Source organism: Petaurus breviceps, unplaced genomic scaffold, assembly GCF_028583685.1.
Source record: "Petaurus breviceps papuanus isolate PSGF00001 unplaced genomic scaffold, PetGlider_PUasm1.0 90842, whole genome shotgun sequence".
NCBI classification, from domain to species: Eukaryota; Metazoa; Chordata; class Mammalia; order Diprotodontia; family Petauridae; genus Petaurus; species Petaurus breviceps.
In genome coordinates this window covers 20,800,386-20,820,601 of record NW_027187358.1, presented here as the reverse complement: position 1 = coordinate 20,820,601, position 20,216 = coordinate 20,800,386, and the positions used below count along the sequence as shown (strand labels likewise).

Genomic DNA, 20,216 nt, shown 5'->3' with positions numbered 1-20,216 from the left:
TTAAAAAAACATTCAAACAACAGCAATACCTAAAATTCCTCTTTCCTTATCTTTGCATTTTCCCCCAAGTCTCACCCAAGGGAATGTGAGCAACCGAGGCTTTCCCCCACAATTCAACATAAGACAAAATTCCTAAGTCACTGTTATTTTTATAAATTTGCTTATTTTAAACTTAAATGCAAAATGAGGAAAGAAAAGAACAAACATTGCACAGCAGACCATAAGGGAGGATTCAATATGAAATGCTGAATGTTGATTTCAAGAAAATCTATTTAATAAACATGACACATTGTTTTCAAATACCCCAACCTCACTTCATCTAACCATCTGTGATAGTTATGGTTAGTTTTTCCTGGACAGCACCAAGTTAGGGAGTTATCTCTTCTCCCTTTCATGGCTAAACTCCTTGAGGAAGCCATCTACAATCAGTATTTATACTTCCCCTTTAATACTTTTATAAGCCCTCTGCAATCTAGCCTCCAACCTCATCATTCAACTGAAACAGCTCAATACAAAGTTACCAATAATTTCATGATTGCCTTTTCTCAATCCTTATCTTTCTTGATCTCTTCGCAGCTTTTGCCACTGTCAATCTCTCCTTTCTAGTTCTCATGGCTCTGCTCTCTCCTGGTTCTCCTCCTACCTATTTGACTATTTATTTTCCATCTATTTTGTGGGATCTTCCTTCAGGACCACCGTGAATCAGTCTTTTTTGGGGCCCTCTTCTCCCTTTCTGCTAGTTCAATTGATTTCCCTGGGTTCAACTATCATAGACCATATTCTCAGGTCTATTTACCCAGTCCTAATGCCTCTCCTGACCCATCTTGAATCAACTTCCTATTTATTGTACTCCTCAAATTCAACACACTGAAAACAGAATTCATTATCTCCAAATTCCCCCTCTTCCAAAATTCCTAATTAATGTTCAGAGCACCACCATCTTCCCAGTTTTACAGGTTTGCAACTTCAGTGTCTTCTTTTGACTTCTCATTTATACTAATGCACGTTTCTAATATGAAGCCAAGTCTCATCATTTCTCCCTTCACAACATCTCTTGTATATGTTCCCTTCTCTCCTCTCACATAGCTACCACCTTGGGACCTCAGTTACCAAAGTGACCTTTAAGTAAGTCTGACTCTTCTACTCAACAAAATACAATTGTTCTAGGATCAAATATAAAATCCTCTATTTGGTATTTAAAGCCCCTTACAATTTCCAGGGGTAGGGAACCTGTGGCCTTGAGGAAACATGTGGTCCTCTAGGTCTTCAAGTGCAGCCCTTTGACTGAATCCAAACTTCACAGAACAAATTCCCTTAATAAAAGGATTTTGTTTTGCAAAACTTGGACTCAGTCAAAAGGCTGCACCCAAGGACCTAGAAGGCCACATGTGGCCTCGAGGCCATGGGTTCCCCACTCCTGAGTTTAGGGCCTTTGTTAAGCTTCCATTCTTCTTATATTTTACTCTCTTCCACGTAATCTAAAGATCCAGAGACACTGAATGGTAGCTGTGTGACATGAACTAAAGTCCAATATCAACTAACACTGACATAAGAGATACAAGAAAGGGCATTTTGCATTAAATAACATTTAAATTACCCATCAAATTAATATAATAAACTACATACTACAACACAGATCACAACTTTGTATAATTAAGTAGCTGGTCTTCAAGAACTGATGTTACCAAACAGGATAATGACTCAAGTTGACATACTTTGACATTAGTTTACAAATCACCTTCTTCCTAATAACCTTATGAGGTTGTTATCACCAGTTGAGAAAACTGAGGCTCAGAGAATTTAAGAGATTGGTTCAGGATCACACAGGTTCTAAGAACCCAAGCCAAGACTTGAGCCCAGGTCTATTAACTCCAAGAATGGAGGTCTTTCCACTACATGGTACTCATGTCTCTCTGAAAGCTACTTCTTTCTTCTATTTCTATTTATAGTTCTGAGTGAACAGCTGGTTCTCCATCCACAGCTGTGGAAGGCTTTCCAGATGGAAAATGGCACAATTGTTTCTTCTGAAATTCAGACATATGCTTTCCCTGAAATTCTCTACAAATGCAGTTGGCATATTTTCATAGAGAGAACCAATTAAAATTCAGTACCTTAAAATAAGAGAAGCCTAGATAGAAAGCAAAGATCCTCATTAGGGATCAGGGGTGGGGCAGGGAGTATAAGGGGGAGAAGCCATCTACTAGAGTTGTACTCTAGGATTAATTTGTTCTGGCTTCCTACTACATATGCTGCTTTGTTCCTTTTAACTGGGTTTTGTCCTGTTTTTATTTTTAATTGTTCCATTTTATATGTTTTAACTTTGAAAGCTACCTCAAATCTTTTTTAGAAGCAAGTGAGTTATAAATCATTAAGTAAACCCACAAATGTCTATTGTCTAGAGCCTAATCATCAAAAATTCAGAACTAACACCCCAGGTCTAGCCCACTCATATTCAACATCTCTAGCACCCTAGAACTATATATTCATTAGCTTGAATTGCAAAATCTATGGTTAATTTTATGCAGAAAATTTTATGACCAAATGGGTGTCAGAGTTCAAATTCCTTATTTAAAAATTATTATGGATTCATGACAGAAAGCTAATTAAAATGTGTGTTGGGGGTGGGGGAAGCAATGGGGAAGCAAAGAGACAGTGCCTCAGGCAACAAATTGTCTTATTAGACCTCTCCTTCCAATTATTTTGGCCTGTAACCAATGCTGGGTGAACAGCTAAGCTAACTGTAAGTAAGGGGTGGGAAGCAATGTTTCAGGCATAGCTGATTCAGCAGGGAAAGAGCATGAGATAAGGGAGGACAGGTGGCATGTAAACAGCAGTCATTCTTGAAAAGTCTATTTATAAGATGGGTAGATTAGGAAAGCAATTTGCCTCCTTTGAAACTCAGCAGCAGATGTACGCTGATGGGGGCCTCTTATGTAGCAAGCTCTAGCCTAATGACAAATGGTACTTCTGGCTTCAGTGACTTTGACACTACTTGCTTAAAGTAATAAAGCAAGAGGAAAAATCTAGGTGCAAAGTACAAACTTGAGAAAAATGAGGATTTGTCTCTACTGGAAATTTTTAAATGGAGATAACAGCAAGTTTATTAAAAGTTGAATGATACAAAAATAACTCTTATCTGGGAAAAAAAATCAGAATTTTCCAGTTTTCAGTCACAGAAACTGTTCTAAGCTAGATGAGGCATCCATTAAAGTACTACAAGCTGCTTGCCCTTGATGTGTGTGTTGCTAAACTCATAATTAACTTCTTAGAGACTGAAGATGAAATTTTGCTGATAAAAATCAGCTCTTGACCTTTGGCGGAAGGTGACCTCGGAAGAACGTTTTTATCACGCTTGAGCAGTTTCTTACCTTGTTGTTGCTATCTTTTCTCCTTTTTTCCAGTCCCAATATACAATACTGTGAAAATCATCTAAACCAACAGACACCAGACATTTCCCATCAGCTATAAGAAAACAATGTACATGTCAGTGGACAAGTTTCTTTAATTAAAAACAGAAATTTTCAATAACAAGAGAAAAGAATCTGAAATGAACTTAAGGAAAGTCGTCAGGCTTGAAGTGGAAAGGTGATACACCCCTTTACTATCCATTTCACTGAATAAAGCAGCTGATCAGTGTTAGCTGAACTTTCCAGCACATCACAGAATCTCAGAAGCTATTGAGTCCTGTCCAGACCTGATTGAGAACCAACTTTTGCCTGGTGAACTCAAGTAAGAGGAAGAGGAAGGGAAATGCTTTAAAATATTGTCTCATTTGATCCTCAGAATAACCCTAGGAGGTAGATGCTATTATAATCCTCATTTTACACCTGAGGAAACTGAGGCAAACAGAGGTTGTATGACATGTCACGCAACTAGTAAATATCTGATTCTGAGTTTGAACTCAGGTCTTCTTGACTCCAGTCCAGCATCTTCTTTATTGCCCCACTTCACTGGGAATAAAGGCATCCACTACTTCTCATGGCAGCTCTAATTTTTTTTCAAGCTTAAATCAAAAAGTTTTTTCCAAGCTTAGTCGCCTCTTTTCAACTTCCACCCATTGTTCCTCATTCTGCCTTATTGGGCCAAACGGAGCAAGTCTAACCCTTGTTTCGCAGAACAGTCCTTCCAATACTTAAAGATCATGTCTACCCTCAGTTCTTCCTTCTATAGGTTCAACATCCCAACTACTTTCATCCCAATTACCAATTACCTTCTATAATATGGACTTGAGACCCTACACAAGTCTGGTTGCTCTCCTTTGGGTTTTCTCCAGCTTATCCAAATCCTTCCTAAAATGCGATACTCAGATCTCCAAATGTTGTCTGATCAGGGTAGAATACAGTGGGATTCTCACCTTCCTACTTGACTGAATTGGGATTCTTGGAATATGAGGCCCTTAATATTTAATTGAATTGAATTATCATACTTCTGTGCCAGGTTTACTATCACTTTCCTGATTCATCTCATTTCTCTCTGTCCAAGTGGTCTGTAGTATATCCTGATGACAATGTTACTCCTGATTCTGCTTCCATTAATCTTCCCCCAAACACTCTGCATTATATTTCCTTTTGTTCCCAGGTTCCTACATTTTCTCACATCTTGTTAATATATAATGCTATCCAGTCCCATCCCCTACATATCTTCTAATAAATAAGATATACTTTCCAGAGTCATATTCTAGGCTTTGGCCTCATTCAACTAAGCCTTAGTGATATCTGTGAGGTCAAATTTGCCTCCTGGTATTAGGATGTCTAGTTCATTTTACTTGCTGTCCATGCTTTGTGAATAAACATTGTGTATAAACATGTGGCCACAGCTTTTAAGGATGTCTCCTTAAAAGATTTCTTGGATTTTATCACACATGAATTTCTGAACATAAGCAATTCATGGTAATCACTGACTTGACTTTCAACTTCAATAAAAAAAAATGAGTTTGTGATACCTTGCTCTTTTCAACCTCTTTTTGAAGTCACGGCGTTAGCTTCAAAGAGAATACCACAGGTCCTATAAGAGCTACAGGACGTGTCTGAGTTAGTGATCTAGGGTAAATCATTAGCTATAGTCTATCTCTTGAAGACATAAATACCTTAGGCACCCCACAGAAACTACATCTATTTTAAATGTTAAAAGGCTGTTACATAACTACGTTTTAGTGTATAAGACACTTGATTCTCACTCCCCTTCTTAACAAATTTACTCATCCAAGCCTTGTAATTTTTCTTATATTTTTATCATTTAAAATTTTCTTTATTGTTAAAGTCCTTTTTTTTCAACCTTAATCTCTCTTTAGCTATCACCTGCTGAAAAAAGTATAAACAATATACTCTGACATTCAAAGTTCTCTACCTTTGGTTCCAACTTACCCTTCTAGACTTATTTCCCATTACTCCCCTTCTTTCACTCAACCTTAGGGCCAAATTAGAGTACTTACTGAACTCCATCATTGTTCTGCCCTCTCCTATATTGTTACCTTTGCTCCCATTGCTCCCCATGTCTGAAATGGATTTCCTGTACCTCCCTTTCTTCCTATACTCCTTCATAATCTCCATCGGTTGAAGTCTTCCCTTCCTTTAAGATGCAGCTTGCCTGCCACCTTCCTCATGTATGGATCTCTCTCTCCTCAAATCATGTTTCTTCTTTTTTTATTGTTGTTGTTGTGTTGTTTTTCACTCATATCCAACTCTTTGTGACCCCATTCAGGGTTTTCTTGGCAAAGATACTGGAGTGGTTTGCCATTTCCTTCTCCAACTCATTTTACAGATGAGGAAACTAAGACAAACAGGGTTAAGGGACTTGCCACAGCTGGTAAGTGTCTGAGGCCAGATTTGAAGTCAGGAACACAGTCTTCCTAACTCTGTCTGCTGTACTCTACTCCCCTAACTGCCCTTTTTCTTTATATGAATCAGCTTCTTAAGGGCAGCTACCTTGTTTTATTTCAGCTTTGTATCCTAGAATCTGGCACACAGTTGATGCCTAAGGTTTGCTAAATTTAATATAATTGAAGTGAAATGGAGGCAGTGAGTGCATGAATATAAGTCTTCCTTGTCATGTAGTGAAAAAGCCTTCCTCAGTTGCCCCCTTTCATTGTCTATATTATAAAGAGGAAGACAATGCTTAAAATCCAAACAAAGTTCTCTGGCTGCAGGGGTTGTTATGAGGGGAGCTATGATTAATTTTACCTGGAGTCAACTTAGTTGGCCCCTTTTTCCAGGACATTGAGTAGCGAGACATTTAGGTATTTGCTACATGTGCCAAATGGCTTTTCCACAATCTACGCTGGGCTGCATCTCTCTTTTCGGAATATAGAGGCACCTGTCTGAATAGACTCTTCCATTCCTCCCTTACCTTGGACCTTTCTTGTTGGACTGATACACAAACACATGACCTAAATCCTGGGCCTTTGCTTGGACTGTGATTATTCCCCTTCTCTCATCTCCCTTCTCCAAAACTACTTGAAAAAGTATGTTGGTGTTCTCTCTGTGAAGGCATGCACAGTATAGAAGAAAAGCAGAATCTAGGTTAAGTAAAAATTCTCCACTATGCCTAAAATACTCTTCTCTAGTGAATGAAGCAATTAAGAAATTGCATTAACAATTTCCAGGGGCCTAACTCACTATCAGAGAGTGAATGTGAAAAGAATTACAGAATCTTAGGCCTAGAAGAGAGCTTTGAGAATATCTTTACAGATGAGGAAATGTTACCTTCAAATATGTTATTAGTTATTCTTAACATAACTATATGAAATCATGCAGAAGTATGTAAATATCACGAGTCAGGAAGACTTAAGTGGAAATCCAACATGGACAAATACTAGCTTTGTGGCCTTGTGCAAGAGAATTTGTTTTCCTTTCTGTATAATGGCAATTATTATTAACAATAACATCATTATATATAATAATTATTATAATTGTATTCTATGCAATATTATGGAGTCTATATTATGAATATTATAAATTTTAATAATAATTATTATTCCAATAGTTTCTACCCACTTTATGGGATTGTAGTGAGGATCCAATAAAATGATGCATGAAAAGTACTTTGCAAAACTTAAATTGGCACATAGAGTCTTTTATTATTATTAATGTTATTATTACCAGTCAATCGTTATTATTATTATCAGGCCTTAAACTAAGCAAAATTTCCTATAGAATTACAAGACTGACATCTATTTTTTATGACTACAAAGAGAAGTGATGAATAATGCCATCCTAATCATTCCCAGTTACCCCTTTCATAATTCTGGTATCTTTCCATACACTTCTAATTCATGATGTTTCCATAGATATGTATTTTTCTCATTCCCGTTTTCATTGATGTTATTGATGTTTTCTGATATACTTCTTAGTCTCTAAGCTCCTTGAAGAAGCAGCCTTATCTTACCCATCTGCTCTAATTCTACCTCACCTTGAGTGCAGATTTCTGCTCATGGTTGGTTTTCAAATTACCTGGTTGATCCTCACAGAACTGAAGATGAACATGATGATGAAGCATGCCCTCAGCTTCTATAGAAGGAAAAGGGAATGCTTCGGGAAAAACTCTCTCCTATAGCCCCCTTGTGTTTGTATTGTTCTATTCTTCAGTCTAAGGATTGTGTATTTATTGCCTTTTTCTGCATTTGTTGTTTTTACTTCAAAAGAGTAAAAACTCCACGAGAAGGGGAGCTAGGTGGTATAGTGAATAGTATGTTGGCCCTGGAGTCAAGAGGATCTGAGTTCAAATGCAGCCTCAAACATTTACTAGCTGTGTGACTGTAAGCAAGTCACTTAACAGAAAAAAAAGAAAAGAAAGGAAGGAAGGAAGGAAGGAAGGAAGGAAGGAAAAAGAAGGAAGGGAGGAAAGAGAGAAAGAAAGAGAGAAAGCAAGAAGGAAGGAAGGAAAGGATGAAGGGAGGGAAGAGAGAAAGAAAGAAAGAAAGAAAGAAAGAAAGAAAGAAAGAAAGAAAGAAAGAAAGAAAGAAAGAAAGGGAGGAAGGAAAGAAGGAAAACTCCATGAGAGGGATTATGTTAATATCAACCCTTGGTGGTACTGGGGGAAGCTGGTGGTGCAGTGGATAGAGTGCTGGACCTAGACTTAGGAAGACTTGAGTTTGAATGTAGCCTCACACACTAGAAGTGTGATCCTGGTCAAGTCACTTAACTTCTGTTTGCTTCAATTTCCTCAACTATAAAATGGAGGTTATAATAGTACTTACCTTCCAGGGTTTTTGTGAGGATCAAATGAGACAATATTTTTTAAAAGGGCTTATCATGGTTCCTGGCACATAATAGACTCTACATAAATGCTTATTCCCTTCCCTAAAACAGCAATTGACACATAGTTGATGCTTAATAAAATGCCTTTGGAGGGATTTAGTCTAAGATTTGGTCTATTTTTAATCAATTCTATTTTTAAATATGAATGTGCATGAAAAATTGATATAAAACCTGAGATTGTATAGACATTTTACTCAGTTTAAGGTTTGGTGATGATTAAAGTGATAATACCAATAATAACTAATTTAAGCATTAAGGTTACTAAAGTGTTTGATATACATGATTTCATTTGATTAATATGTCCTCAGGATACAATCTTATAAAAATGAAAGATATTGCTTTTCTCCTAGTAACAGCATCTGTACCCACACCAGCTGGGTCATTTGGTCCAATACCATGCACACAGTAGAAGCTCAAAACATTCTTGATGATGATTTGAAAAAAAAGTTTCACATTTCCTCAAGATGACTTGTCGTGAGTGACATTTACTGCCTCTTTCTTTTTTCTCCCAGCAGAACTTCTGAAGGTTGGAGTCCTATCCACTGACACAAAAGTACAAGACTTCAAAGTTAGCCTCACTGTGATGCCTCTTTTCTGTCCTTTATGAATATGACAGCAAACAGTATGCATGGATAGGTTCTTTAACCTATCTCTTATTCAGAGGCATTTTTTTTTCTTCCTGCATTATGCAGACTCAGGTTGTGTTGACATGATAGATAATAAGCATTCAATTACCTGGAAACAGCCAGGGAATGGAAAGACTTTGATTTTTTTTTTCACTTGTATGTGGTACATTTCCTATAAGGTTAATTGGTGTTTTTCATGGTCAATTATATTCTGAAGGGGTAGGTAATGTCCTTTTCAATACTTTCTAAGTTGGAGCATATTAATTATGTATGTTTTTTTCATTGTCCATAGAAACAAATTGACAGCTTATAATGCCAACTGTAGAGGGAAATTTTTGAAAAGAGCATTTTACCAAACAGGCAAGTCAGCTGGTCTCCTCCCCAGGGTCCATAAAATATACATGGATTCTCTGTGAACTAGATATCGTGAGAACAAGTTATCTGCTTAATGGTGTCTTTGTTTAATTTCGTGTTATTCCACTGTGTTCTTTTCATGGTAGTGATATTCAAGATACTGAATTATTATACAGTGAAACTTTTCTAATTTAGGTTTCTGTTCTTGTAGGAATACTTGCTTTACTAACTGCCAGCACGAACACAAAAATGTTACTTTTTTCCAGTTTGATATGGCAAATTCACACAGGATATTAAGTGTCCTGAGTCTATTTCTTCCTGACTCTGTAATAATAATACCTAGTATTTACATGTCATATTAAAGTCTACAACGTGCCTTAAATACATGATTTTATTTAGGACTCCTCATTCTGTGAAATAGGTACTTTTAAAAAAAGATTTAGACTGGAAATTTCATCCTTTAGGGACTTTCTTGTATGGAAACTCCCTTCAACAACATGTATCCACAATCTATGGGTAATTTACGGACTAGAAAGTTGCTTGGGGTACAGAGATGTTCAGTGATTTTCCTATGATAACACAGTTAGTATCTGTTAAAAGATGAACTTGAAACTTGATATTTTTTTCTGATTCAGCTTTCTATCCACCATACCATTCTATGGACTGTTTTATATTATGATGGTAATAATAATAGTTAGTGTTTACATAGCATTTTATGGTTTGCAAAACACTTTACAAATAATACAAATATCTCATTTTATCTTTACAGTGCAGGTGAATGCTAGTCTTATCTCCATTTTACAAATCAAGAAACTGAGGCTGAAAGAGTTAATATCTTGCCCAGGATCACAGAGCTAGTAAGTGTCTAAGGCAGGATTGGAACCCAGATCATCTTAACCCCTAGTCTAGCAATAGCCACTTTGCCATCTAGCTGCATAGGCAAACTATTTTGAAATGTATAAATTGTTTTGGTAAGAAATATCTTTATATTTAGTTTAGAAAAGTTCTAGAATTAATTGATAATTTCTTATAGCTGAGAATATATTTTCTTAAATTAGATTGTCTTTATATACTATAGTTCAAAAATATATAATTTGCCTGCCTTAAAATTCTCAGGTAGTTTCTATGTATTATTATGTATGTCTCGTCAAGAAACACACATACTATCGCATCAGTGACTTGACTGCTGAATACAATTCAAACATGAATTTTGGCCACAAGTGCCTTTACGATGCTGATTTACATGCCCTTAGCATAGTCCTGATCACGTAATTGGTGTTTAATAAATGCTTATTCCATCCCTTTTTGCTTTCATTTCTGACTTTAACACATCCAGTGGTTCTTTCCTCTATAGCAAAAATAAAAATTAAAAATCCTCGCTCCTTCCATTTGGATTTTTAAGCAATCTTTGCAGGACTAAATTTTTTTTTAAAGCAATTGGGGTTAAGTAACTTGCTGAAGGTTACACGTCCAGTTATTTCTGGGTGTGGTGGTAAGTATCTGAGCCCGAATTCAATCCCAGGTCATCTCGACTCTGGGGCCGGCGCTCTTACTCATTGCACCACCTGGCTGCCCCTGCAGGACTAATTTTTTCAAAGTATATTAGAGATTAATTTTCTTGATGCATTCTTTTTAAATTTTGAAAGAAAAATAGTGTGGGAAGAATGTCATTCATTTAGCATTTTTAATATTCTGTGGTGCTATTATATACAATATATAAAATTTATGTTTTATATATTCTATATATGGTATGTACACATGTACACACACACTCACATATACAAATATCTCTAAAGTCATAGTTTAAAGCTTGAAACTGCACTAAGGCTTTTGGGACATTATATTCAGGAGGTGAAATTTCAGTTCCATTCCCTTCCACTTGCTCACTCTCCCCATCAGATTCCTCTCCAAAGCATCAGTGCTATAGAATGTTCAATGGGTATCTATACTTCCAGTTGTATGTATTGCCAAATGGAGGTGTCAGGCTCCCCACTGACTTGGAGAACCAGAATGTATGCCTTGGGCTACTGCCAAACATTTACAATGAATTATCCAATTATCCAAGGAGTAAAAGCTCCTTGGATTTCACAAGGCACAGGTAAGTGCATAGCACAGTGTGCTCTAGGTTCCAAATGATCATTTACATTTTTTTTACAGTATGCAAAAGATCAGATGTTTTATGAGGCATTCATATATACAGCTCCCAAAGAAAATCACAAGATTAACCTTGATTAGCTTCCTGTAACTTATATACACAGGGAATTTATCTTTATTTGGAGACAGGATTTAACTAAAATATGAGGATTTTGGGGGGCAAGGCAATTACGGTTTAGTAACTTGCCCAAGGTCACATAGCTAGTAAGTGTGTCAAGTGTGTGAGGACGTATTTGAACTCAGATCCTCCTGACTCTAGGGCCAGTGCTTTATTCACTGTGCCACCTAGCTGCCCCTAAAACATGATAATTTTATTTTATTTTTATTTTTTTGCTTTTTGCATGGCAATTGGGGTTAAATGACTTGCCCAAGGTCACACAGTTATTTTTTTTGTGTGTTAAGTGTCTGAGGTCGGATTTGAACTCAGGTCCTCCTGATTCCAGGGCCAGTGCTCTATTCACTGTGCCACTTAGCCACCCCAATATGAGGATTTAAAAAAAATCTGGCTAGACATAATGCTCATTTTAAAATTCACATCATGCATGGCTGCTGCTTACCTGAGAAATCCAGAGCACACACGCCTCTCTGATGCTGTCCCTTTAGTAGTGACAAACATTTTAGAGTTTGTGTGTCCCATACATGGATAGCAGCATCTCTTCCAACCTTAAATTACAGGGTGAATGTTATTATCTACTTTACAACAAATCTTAATCATTCATTAACAAAATTAAACTCCAGTTGTCTTCTAGTAGGGGGGTGAGGATATCAAAAATCTCGCCAACAGGAGTACAACCAGGTCCTACTAAACTGGAAAGGCCTTGAACGATAATGAATTGCATATTTGTCATCTCAGGACCAGTCTAGACAAGTTCAGAAAGGTCCATTACCAGAAGGCTGGCCATTGGGATATTAATTTTTAAATTAATATTTATTATTTTTGTTTGATTATTAATTATAATTAATTAAAATAATTTAATATCTTATTAATTGAGACTCATGAAGCAAGTCTACTAAGGTGTAATGGGACTTTCACACAGCAGAAGTAGTATCCAGAATGACCAAATTAAGAGTGAAAGTCTACTATGAAAGACTTTATTCATTTAGGCTTAAAATGAGGTCAGAAATCAAGAACCATATTCTTGAAAAAGACTCATAGAATGGGAGAGTCCTTGGAGATCATCTGATACAACCTCTTCTTTTTACAAATGAGGAAAACCAAGACCCAGTTAAGCTATGTGACTTGGGATCCCAAGTGGAATAACAGAATGTAGAGCTAGAAAGCATCTTCAAAATTATCTAGTCTGAGGCCCTCTTTTTGAAGATAAGAAAAGGGAAGTCCAGAGGTGAAGTTACTTGCCCAAGGTCACACAGTGAGTGGCAGAGCTATGATCTTGGTTACTGTGCTAAACAATGGCAGGTCTCCTCATTCCCAGGCTAGGACTCTTCCCACTTATGTCATGTTTCTTTTATCCATAGAGAAATGTAAATTATCTGCCTTACCTCCTCTGAGATTCCCAATTGGCAAGCCTAATATTTTACTTGTGTACCCTGTCAGTCAGGATAGTCTACATATGGACTGGAGAAAAAACCCAAAATGGTATGTCTCTCTACAATAATAGTACTGGTGAGTGGTGGAACCAGGGGAGAACATTACTTGGCTTCTCCTACTGGGAATTTTTTTTCCTGGAAACTCAACCCCCATCATTCTGCTGCTTCTTTAGGAATGTGAACTAATCTTATACTAGTTCTTGATAACAGAGAAATGTACGAACCATAGTAGATAAGAAATTACCCACACATTAAAGTACACCAAAAAAGAAAGGAGTCATCTCCAGGTAGCTGCTAAACCCAAGAAGGTGCAGGTGAGCTAGCTAGACTCATTTCAACACATAGTCTATGGGGGCTTTGCAAATTTATTTCAAGGAATGTCAAGAATCAGCCTTTGGTTTATTTTCAATTTTTAAAGAGATGACTTATTAAATATTTATAAACTGAGCATAGCCTTGCTCATAAGAAAGATGGAGAAAATAAAGAATACAAATGCAAACCAGTATCAACATTTCATAAAATTAATCATAGAAACTAATGAATATAATGTCTAACTTTTCATTGTAATTGCAATTACAAAGCAACCAGCTTATGAACTCCCCAAACTTCCAATGATTCTATCTCATAGCCCTTAAAATCGTTAGTGTTCTGTTATCAGATTTTGGTCTCTGAAACTCATGCAAAAAATATGCCAGTTCTTTGGAGTTTGCTACTCAAATACCGAACAGTAGTTGTGATATGAATTTTTCCTAAGGTCTCATTTTAAAATTGAACAAAAGCATGAAACTCATGTAGTATTAACCAACCCATTACAAATGGGAAAAATACTGTCAATCATATGATAGTTTTGTCAAAATGAAAGCAAACAATGTTTGACTGATGTTCTGACACCTCTGAATTAGATTGACTAAAATGATTAGTTGTTTTAGCAAGGTACAGAAAGATCCTATCCTGAGGAATGATTTAGTTTCCATTCTGGCAGTCCAGAAAAGATTCAGGTAAAATTTGATTTTGCCATAAAACTCAAGTGATAAATTAGTGAAACTTCATATTGCTTTCCTAGAATACCTGCAAATGGTTGCTACAAATCATTGTGGTTTACAAATAATTTTCATATGTCTTCCACAGGGACTATATTATCTACATCTACATCTACATCTATATCCATGTCTATGTCAATGTCAGTCAATAACCATATATTAAGTGTCTTTTATGTGCCAGGCACTGTGCTAAGCATTGGAGATACAAGGTAAAGAAAAGAAAAGAACAGATCCTGTTGTCAAGGAGATCACAATCTAATGGATTGTTTTTTTATATGTCTGTCTATATCTATGTCTGTTTTTATGTCTCTTTTTCTGTCTGTCTATGTTTATGTGTTTAAGTCTATCAGTATTTTGGATTAGGATATCCTATTAATGTCTCTCCAAATAAGCAGTGCTTTTTTCCTATCTGTAACAATGAGATAATCAAACAAATATTCTTTTTGACTTTCGGGTTCATATCTGTTGATAGCAAATTTCATGAAATCTAATATATAAACTGAATCCAAAATGAAATACATTACTTTTTTTCTTGAGGGTAAAGGTGAAGAATAATATTTTAGGTCTGTGCAAGAAAGATACCTACCTGTCCAGTAGCTACATAGTCTTTCACTGGATGAATAGCTAGGCTGAGGATGTCATCATCATGTCCAAGATACAATCTTTGGGAGTGTTGCTGCCTATTGTACACGACAGCAACTGCTGCAATATGGTAGACCACCTCTCCAGTTTGGGTGTAGAACAGATTATTTCTACAGTCGTAGCCTCTATAGCTGGGACAAATATTTTTCAAAGTCCACAAAACACAAAATTAATCGTACAAGAAGCAAATAAATTGAGAAAGAATTCTCAAAAAGCATAGGTAGCCTATGAAATCATTACTGCCACCATTGGAGCAGCACGTGTTTCTACCATCTTCCAGGAGGATATAAAAAGGAGATAGGCTACTGTCTGGCAATCCAGGGAAGAAATAGTTGCCCTGATGTTGAGTATGCTTAACAAACACTGCCATGAAGGGTACAGATATAATAGAGGCAGAGAGCAAATGGAAGTACTGGGGGTTACGAGGAGGTAACTTTCCCCTAGAAGAAAAAATATAACTGAAATATGGGAAATCCATAGATGATCACATTTAACAAGGCAAAGTGATTTCTGAATCTGAGAAATTATTTCATCATACCTTGGGTAGGCATCCTAAAATTGGGCTGAAGCAACTGGACACACCTTCATAGTCTGAGATTCATATCAAAGGTATGAACAGGAGACATGTAGTCACATAATGGTCAAAACCACCATTTTTAAGAGTCAGGAAGATGCTTGTGCATTACTCTACCACAGATGAGGATGTTTATTACATGAGGTTGGCAGTGCATACATTGATGCCTTGAGTGGATACAAGTAAAGAAATAAAAAATGGGGGGAAGAAAACAGAAAAGAGATGAAGGAAATCACAGTGGTGGCGCCATACCCATGAATGAACTGTAGCTTCAAGCTGTCCTCTGGAGCCTTTTCTCTTTTAAGGAAGGGCACAGAATGGTTTTTCTCTTTACTTTGTTGTTTCAGCTGAGGTAGATCTTCTTTGTAAACCTTAAGGAAGAATGGAAACTTTTAATTAAAACTCATTTATCCGGATTTATAAAGAATGGTTTCTCTTTATCATTATCAGGAAATCTTTAATTTCTTCAAAACCATATTTACTGAAATGATATAAGGGATAGGTATCTGCCAAGATGTAATCCTTAGCACTGGATGACTCTCAAACTACTAGATTTAAAGTTTTATTCTTTTTTCTCATATACATTTTATTATGTACTTTGCTAATGGTAACTTGCATAGAAAAGAACTGAATTTAATTACTAGCAAATTAAAAAAAACAGTAATGAAAATTAACAGGTAAAGGGATATAAAGACAATTGTTTTATTGTAATATTAAAAAAGAATTTCCAAGGAAACTCTCAATAGTTTTAATTTAAATGCCCTATTTTTGAAACTCATGAATCTAAAGAATGGAGTCCTCAGAATTTCACATTGTAATTATCTTCATTTTTTTATCCTAATATGTTCTAAAAGGTCAATATTTGAGTTATACAATTAGACCTACTTAGCTTAGCCTTTGCCCACATTCTGTATACTGCCTAAAGGTCAATTTCATGCCATTTATTTATTGCTTATTGGATGTGTACTGAAGTGAAAGCAAGATGACATTTTATTTAAATTGATGATAAAATGTTATCAAATAAATTTGTTTCTAATCTGTATGATAGGATGTTTTGATTTAATTATATTTTGTCATTAAAAGAAAGAAGAAGCATAAATAGACTGCTGATATCACTCAGGATTTGATCATGATCTTAAAAAAAAAATCACCAGGCTAGTCATTCTTTTGCCAAATCCAGAGTCAGTAAGCTGAGTCAGGAAAGTTTGGAGCAAATCACACATTTAAATTTCTTTTGTTTCTGTCAACTCATCACAATCAAACTATACTAGATATGTGCTCATATACATTTTGTGCTTTATTCTTCTGAACTTCTAAATCTAGTTCAGAATACTGGATTGGAATCAGGAATTTAGATGCTTCTGGCTCTCCCACTCATTATTTGATGGACTCACTTAACCTTGCTGAGTCTAAAATTCTGACTGGTAAAATAGGGCAGTTAGTGGTGCAGTGGATAGAGTGCTGGGTATGGAGTCAGGAAGACTCAACTTCTTGAGTTCAAACCTGGCCTCATCCACTTACTTGCTGTGTGACTCTGGGCAAGTCACTTAACCCTGTTTGTCTCAGTTTCCTCATCTGCTAAATGAGCTAGAAAAGGAATGGCAAACCACTCCAGTATCTTTGCCAAGAAAACCCCCAAAGGAGTCATGAAGAGTTGGACTGAAAAATAACTGAAAAACAACAAAATAGGGATGATAATCTCTAGACACTCAGTAATTTTGAATACATTTGTGAAATATTGTCAAGTGTCTTAGAAATGAAAGCCTGATATAGATATAGAAATATACAAATACAATGCATTTTTTTCTACACTAATTTTATGTATCTTTTACTCAAATCCTTTTATAGTTTAGGAAACTGAGACAGAGGTTAAATGGTTTGCCCAGGGTTACCACAGCTGATAAATGCTTGAGGCAGTATTTGAATTCAGATCTTCCTGGTTCCAGACCCAGTACTCTACTTACTGTGCTTCCTCAAAGAAAAAAAAATAAAAAGAGACCCTATTGTTATCAAAATACTCAACATTTAAATAATGTTAAAGTTTCCTCTGGGCTCTATGTTTTCTCTCCGTTCTTTTTTTCACATTAAACAATTATATAATATATCTGTTAGAAATAATTTCTGACTGTAGAGATCATCTATACCGTGTCTAGGATTTCACTCTAATGAAAAGATGATAGGAATCAGTTAAGACAGGTCAGGATTATAGGTTATAATACAAACTACAAATGAACATGCTTGAAAAGAATGTCATATAAAAATGATGTTTGGCTGTTGTTTTTAAACCTAATAAACATAGGGAATAGAAAAGTGTGGGGTTTGTTTTTTTTTTTCTAAATAAATATAACAAAGTCGATCTAGAAAGACCCAGGAGTGATGGGCTAATCCTTGAAATCTCTGCTCCCACTTCTACTTTGACTTTAGTGAATTACGTGATATAACAAAACATTCTTAAAATGAAAATAATAGACAACTTTTCTTAACTTTTTTTCTTTAAGCAATCGGGGTTAAGTAACTTGCTCAAGGTTACACAGCCAGTTATTTTTGGGTGTGGTGCTAAATATCTGAGCCCGGATTTGATCCCCAGGTCATCCCAACACTGGAGCCGGTGCTCTTACTTGCTGAGCCACCTGGCCACCCCTCTTTTCTTAACTTCTTTCCTAATGATCCTAAGTGTAAAGGCCAGGCACCTTTTTGCAACTGAGTCAAAACCAGCACCAATCACCTACCACCATCCTGACTGACCTGGCGCTCATAGTTGATTTGAGCTTCTTGTTCAATATCCGAGTCCAACTCTGGCACATCTGATAAATCCGAATCTGATTCTTCACTGTATGAATCATTGCCACCCTCTGCAAAAACAAATAATGCTAATTGTCTAATTGCATCTCCAAACTTAAAAAAAGTTAAATGGAATTTTAAAAACACTGTAATAAAATTCTCTGTTGAGGGGGAAAAAAAGCTAGTAGACTAAAAAAAAAAAAGACTGTTATTTCAAATAAAATCTTTAAACATGGCTTACTTTAACATATTGTTAAGTTTTCATTTCACTGTTCTGTAGTACCAATTTTATTTCAGCAGCTTTGAATCACTACCCAAAATCAGAGTAGGCAAATTCACTTATGACTATGAGCTAGAGACTGCAGAGGCCACAGGCTCCTCCTGATGGCTGGAAAATGACTTGGCTCTGGAAAAATGTAAAAATTTCAAGTCAAAGTAGATGGAAACAAGCATGGTGGGGTAATCCAACTTTGTAGTTCATGAAGTAACACTCTTTATTCTTCTGTTTAAATACCTAACCTAGTGCCAGCAATGGCTTGTGGCCTAAGCTACCACAGAATAGCTTCCAAAAGAACATTTTGTCACTTTTTTTCAGTTTTATAACCCATCTGTCTTGGTGATATCACAACAAACATAAATAAAGATGCATAAATCAGATTGCAACCAGTGCTTTGCTAGTCATCAAATCCATCAAATATTCATATTATCATCACCATAAATTACACTAGTTCTAAGGCTAATTGGACACATAGTGCTTGGTGGTTATTCCTGGCAGTGACATTCCCTTCAGAAAGGAAATTCTTCATGACTCCCTAGTACTTGTAGCTTGGATATGGCATTAAAGTGAGATTTTTAAAATAATGGAAATAGCTCATTGATTTATAATCATCAATCTCAAGCTAGATGTCTGTCTTCTTGTTTATTTCTTGTTTTCTATTCTTCAGGTTGGCATAAATACTGTAGGAGTTGAATAATTATAATATTTATTGATAAATGTTCATTGATTACTCTTTACTTATTGTACAAATGTTACAGCTTAAAAAACAGTGAGATAAAAGAAATATTTTTTTAAATGACAAATTTACCTAAGGGTGCTGAATCAAGGATACCATTGGTCACACCTTCTGGAATAAACCTCCACTGAAAAACCGAATGATCAGCACCTCCTGTACTCAATACCCACTGGAAATCATGTGACCAACGAACATTCGTTACATGAGCTGAATGACCAACATACTTCCTAAATTTAGCTCCTGAAACAGACATATGGAAAAACATAGTTACATAAATTATAAGTTCATTGATCAAATTAAATGATAACTATTTCTCACTTGGAGGAACAAAATCGTTACATATATTTGAAAGTAATACTGTCAAGCATATAACTGATGTTCAAATTAATACCAAAGAATGAGTAGTTTAATAAGTTCTATCCAGCAGGCAAAATAATGATATTGATTTTATTCAACAAAGAATATGGATTTATGAAAGAGAAAGAATACAGAAGTAGGTGAAATCCTGTCTGATGAAGAAGCTAGATTTCAGCAAAGCACTTGGCAATCATTCATGGTATTTTTGTGGAAAAGATGGAGACAGATGAGCTAGTCAGTTACATGGTTTGACAACAGGGGTGAATGGCTGGAACCAAAGAAGAACTCATTGATGGCTCTATGTTACCTTGGAAAGGTGTCTACTTTTAATGGAATAATATATGGACGTGCACTTGTCTCTGCGCTGTTTTAAAGGCACAAAGCAGAATTGATTATGGGAGGAAATTATTGACAATGACACTGGTCATAGATAACTAGAGAACTTACACAGTAAATCTATGTAATAACATTAATGATGATCATAATCATTTATGTGAGATGCTTGTGTTGCCTCTAGGGTAATGTAGGCTCCCTACAGAAAAGTAACTGTTTCATGTTTTGCCTTTGTATTCCTTGGTAAGGATTTCAGGTTTGCCGATGATACCAAGCTAGAGAAGATAGCTGACACGTTGGAGGGCAGTCAGGATCAAAAAAGATCTTGACATATTAGAGTACTGGGCTGATTATAATAAGATAAACTCAGTGAGGATAAATGTAAACTCTTACACTTGGGTTAAAAAAATCAACTTCATATGTACAAGATGGAGAAGCACCTGTTGAAAAAGATCTGGGGCTTTTAGTGGACAAAAAGCTCAATGTGAATCAACAGTGCCATATGGTTGTCCCCAAAGTTAATGCTTCATTAAGAAAAG

The 20,216-nt window shown here is 36.0% G+C and overlaps 1 protein-coding gene across 1 annotated transcript in view; it reads right to left on the bottom strand.

Annotated features, from left to right (window-relative positions):
* The window catches only part of EML6 (EMAP like 6), a 323,061-nt gene that overhangs the window by 99,840 nt on the left and 203,005 nt on the right, over window positions 1-20,216 (bottom strand). The window contains exons 12-17 of the mRNA XM_069071721.1: window positions 19,060-19,227; window positions 17,939-18,045; window positions 15,446-15,564; window positions 14,564-14,750; window positions 11,947-12,052; window positions 3,369-3,462 (exon numbers count right to left, since the gene is read on the bottom strand). Of these exons, the coding sequence (XP_068927822.1) occupies window positions 3,369-3,462; window positions 11,947-12,052; window positions 14,564-14,750; window positions 15,446-15,564; window positions 17,939-18,045; window positions 19,060-19,227 (781 nt within the window). The remainder of the gene's footprint in view (window positions 1-3,368; window positions 3,463-11,946; window positions 12,053-14,563; window positions 14,751-15,445; window positions 15,565-17,938; window positions 18,046-19,059; window positions 19,228-20,216) is intronic.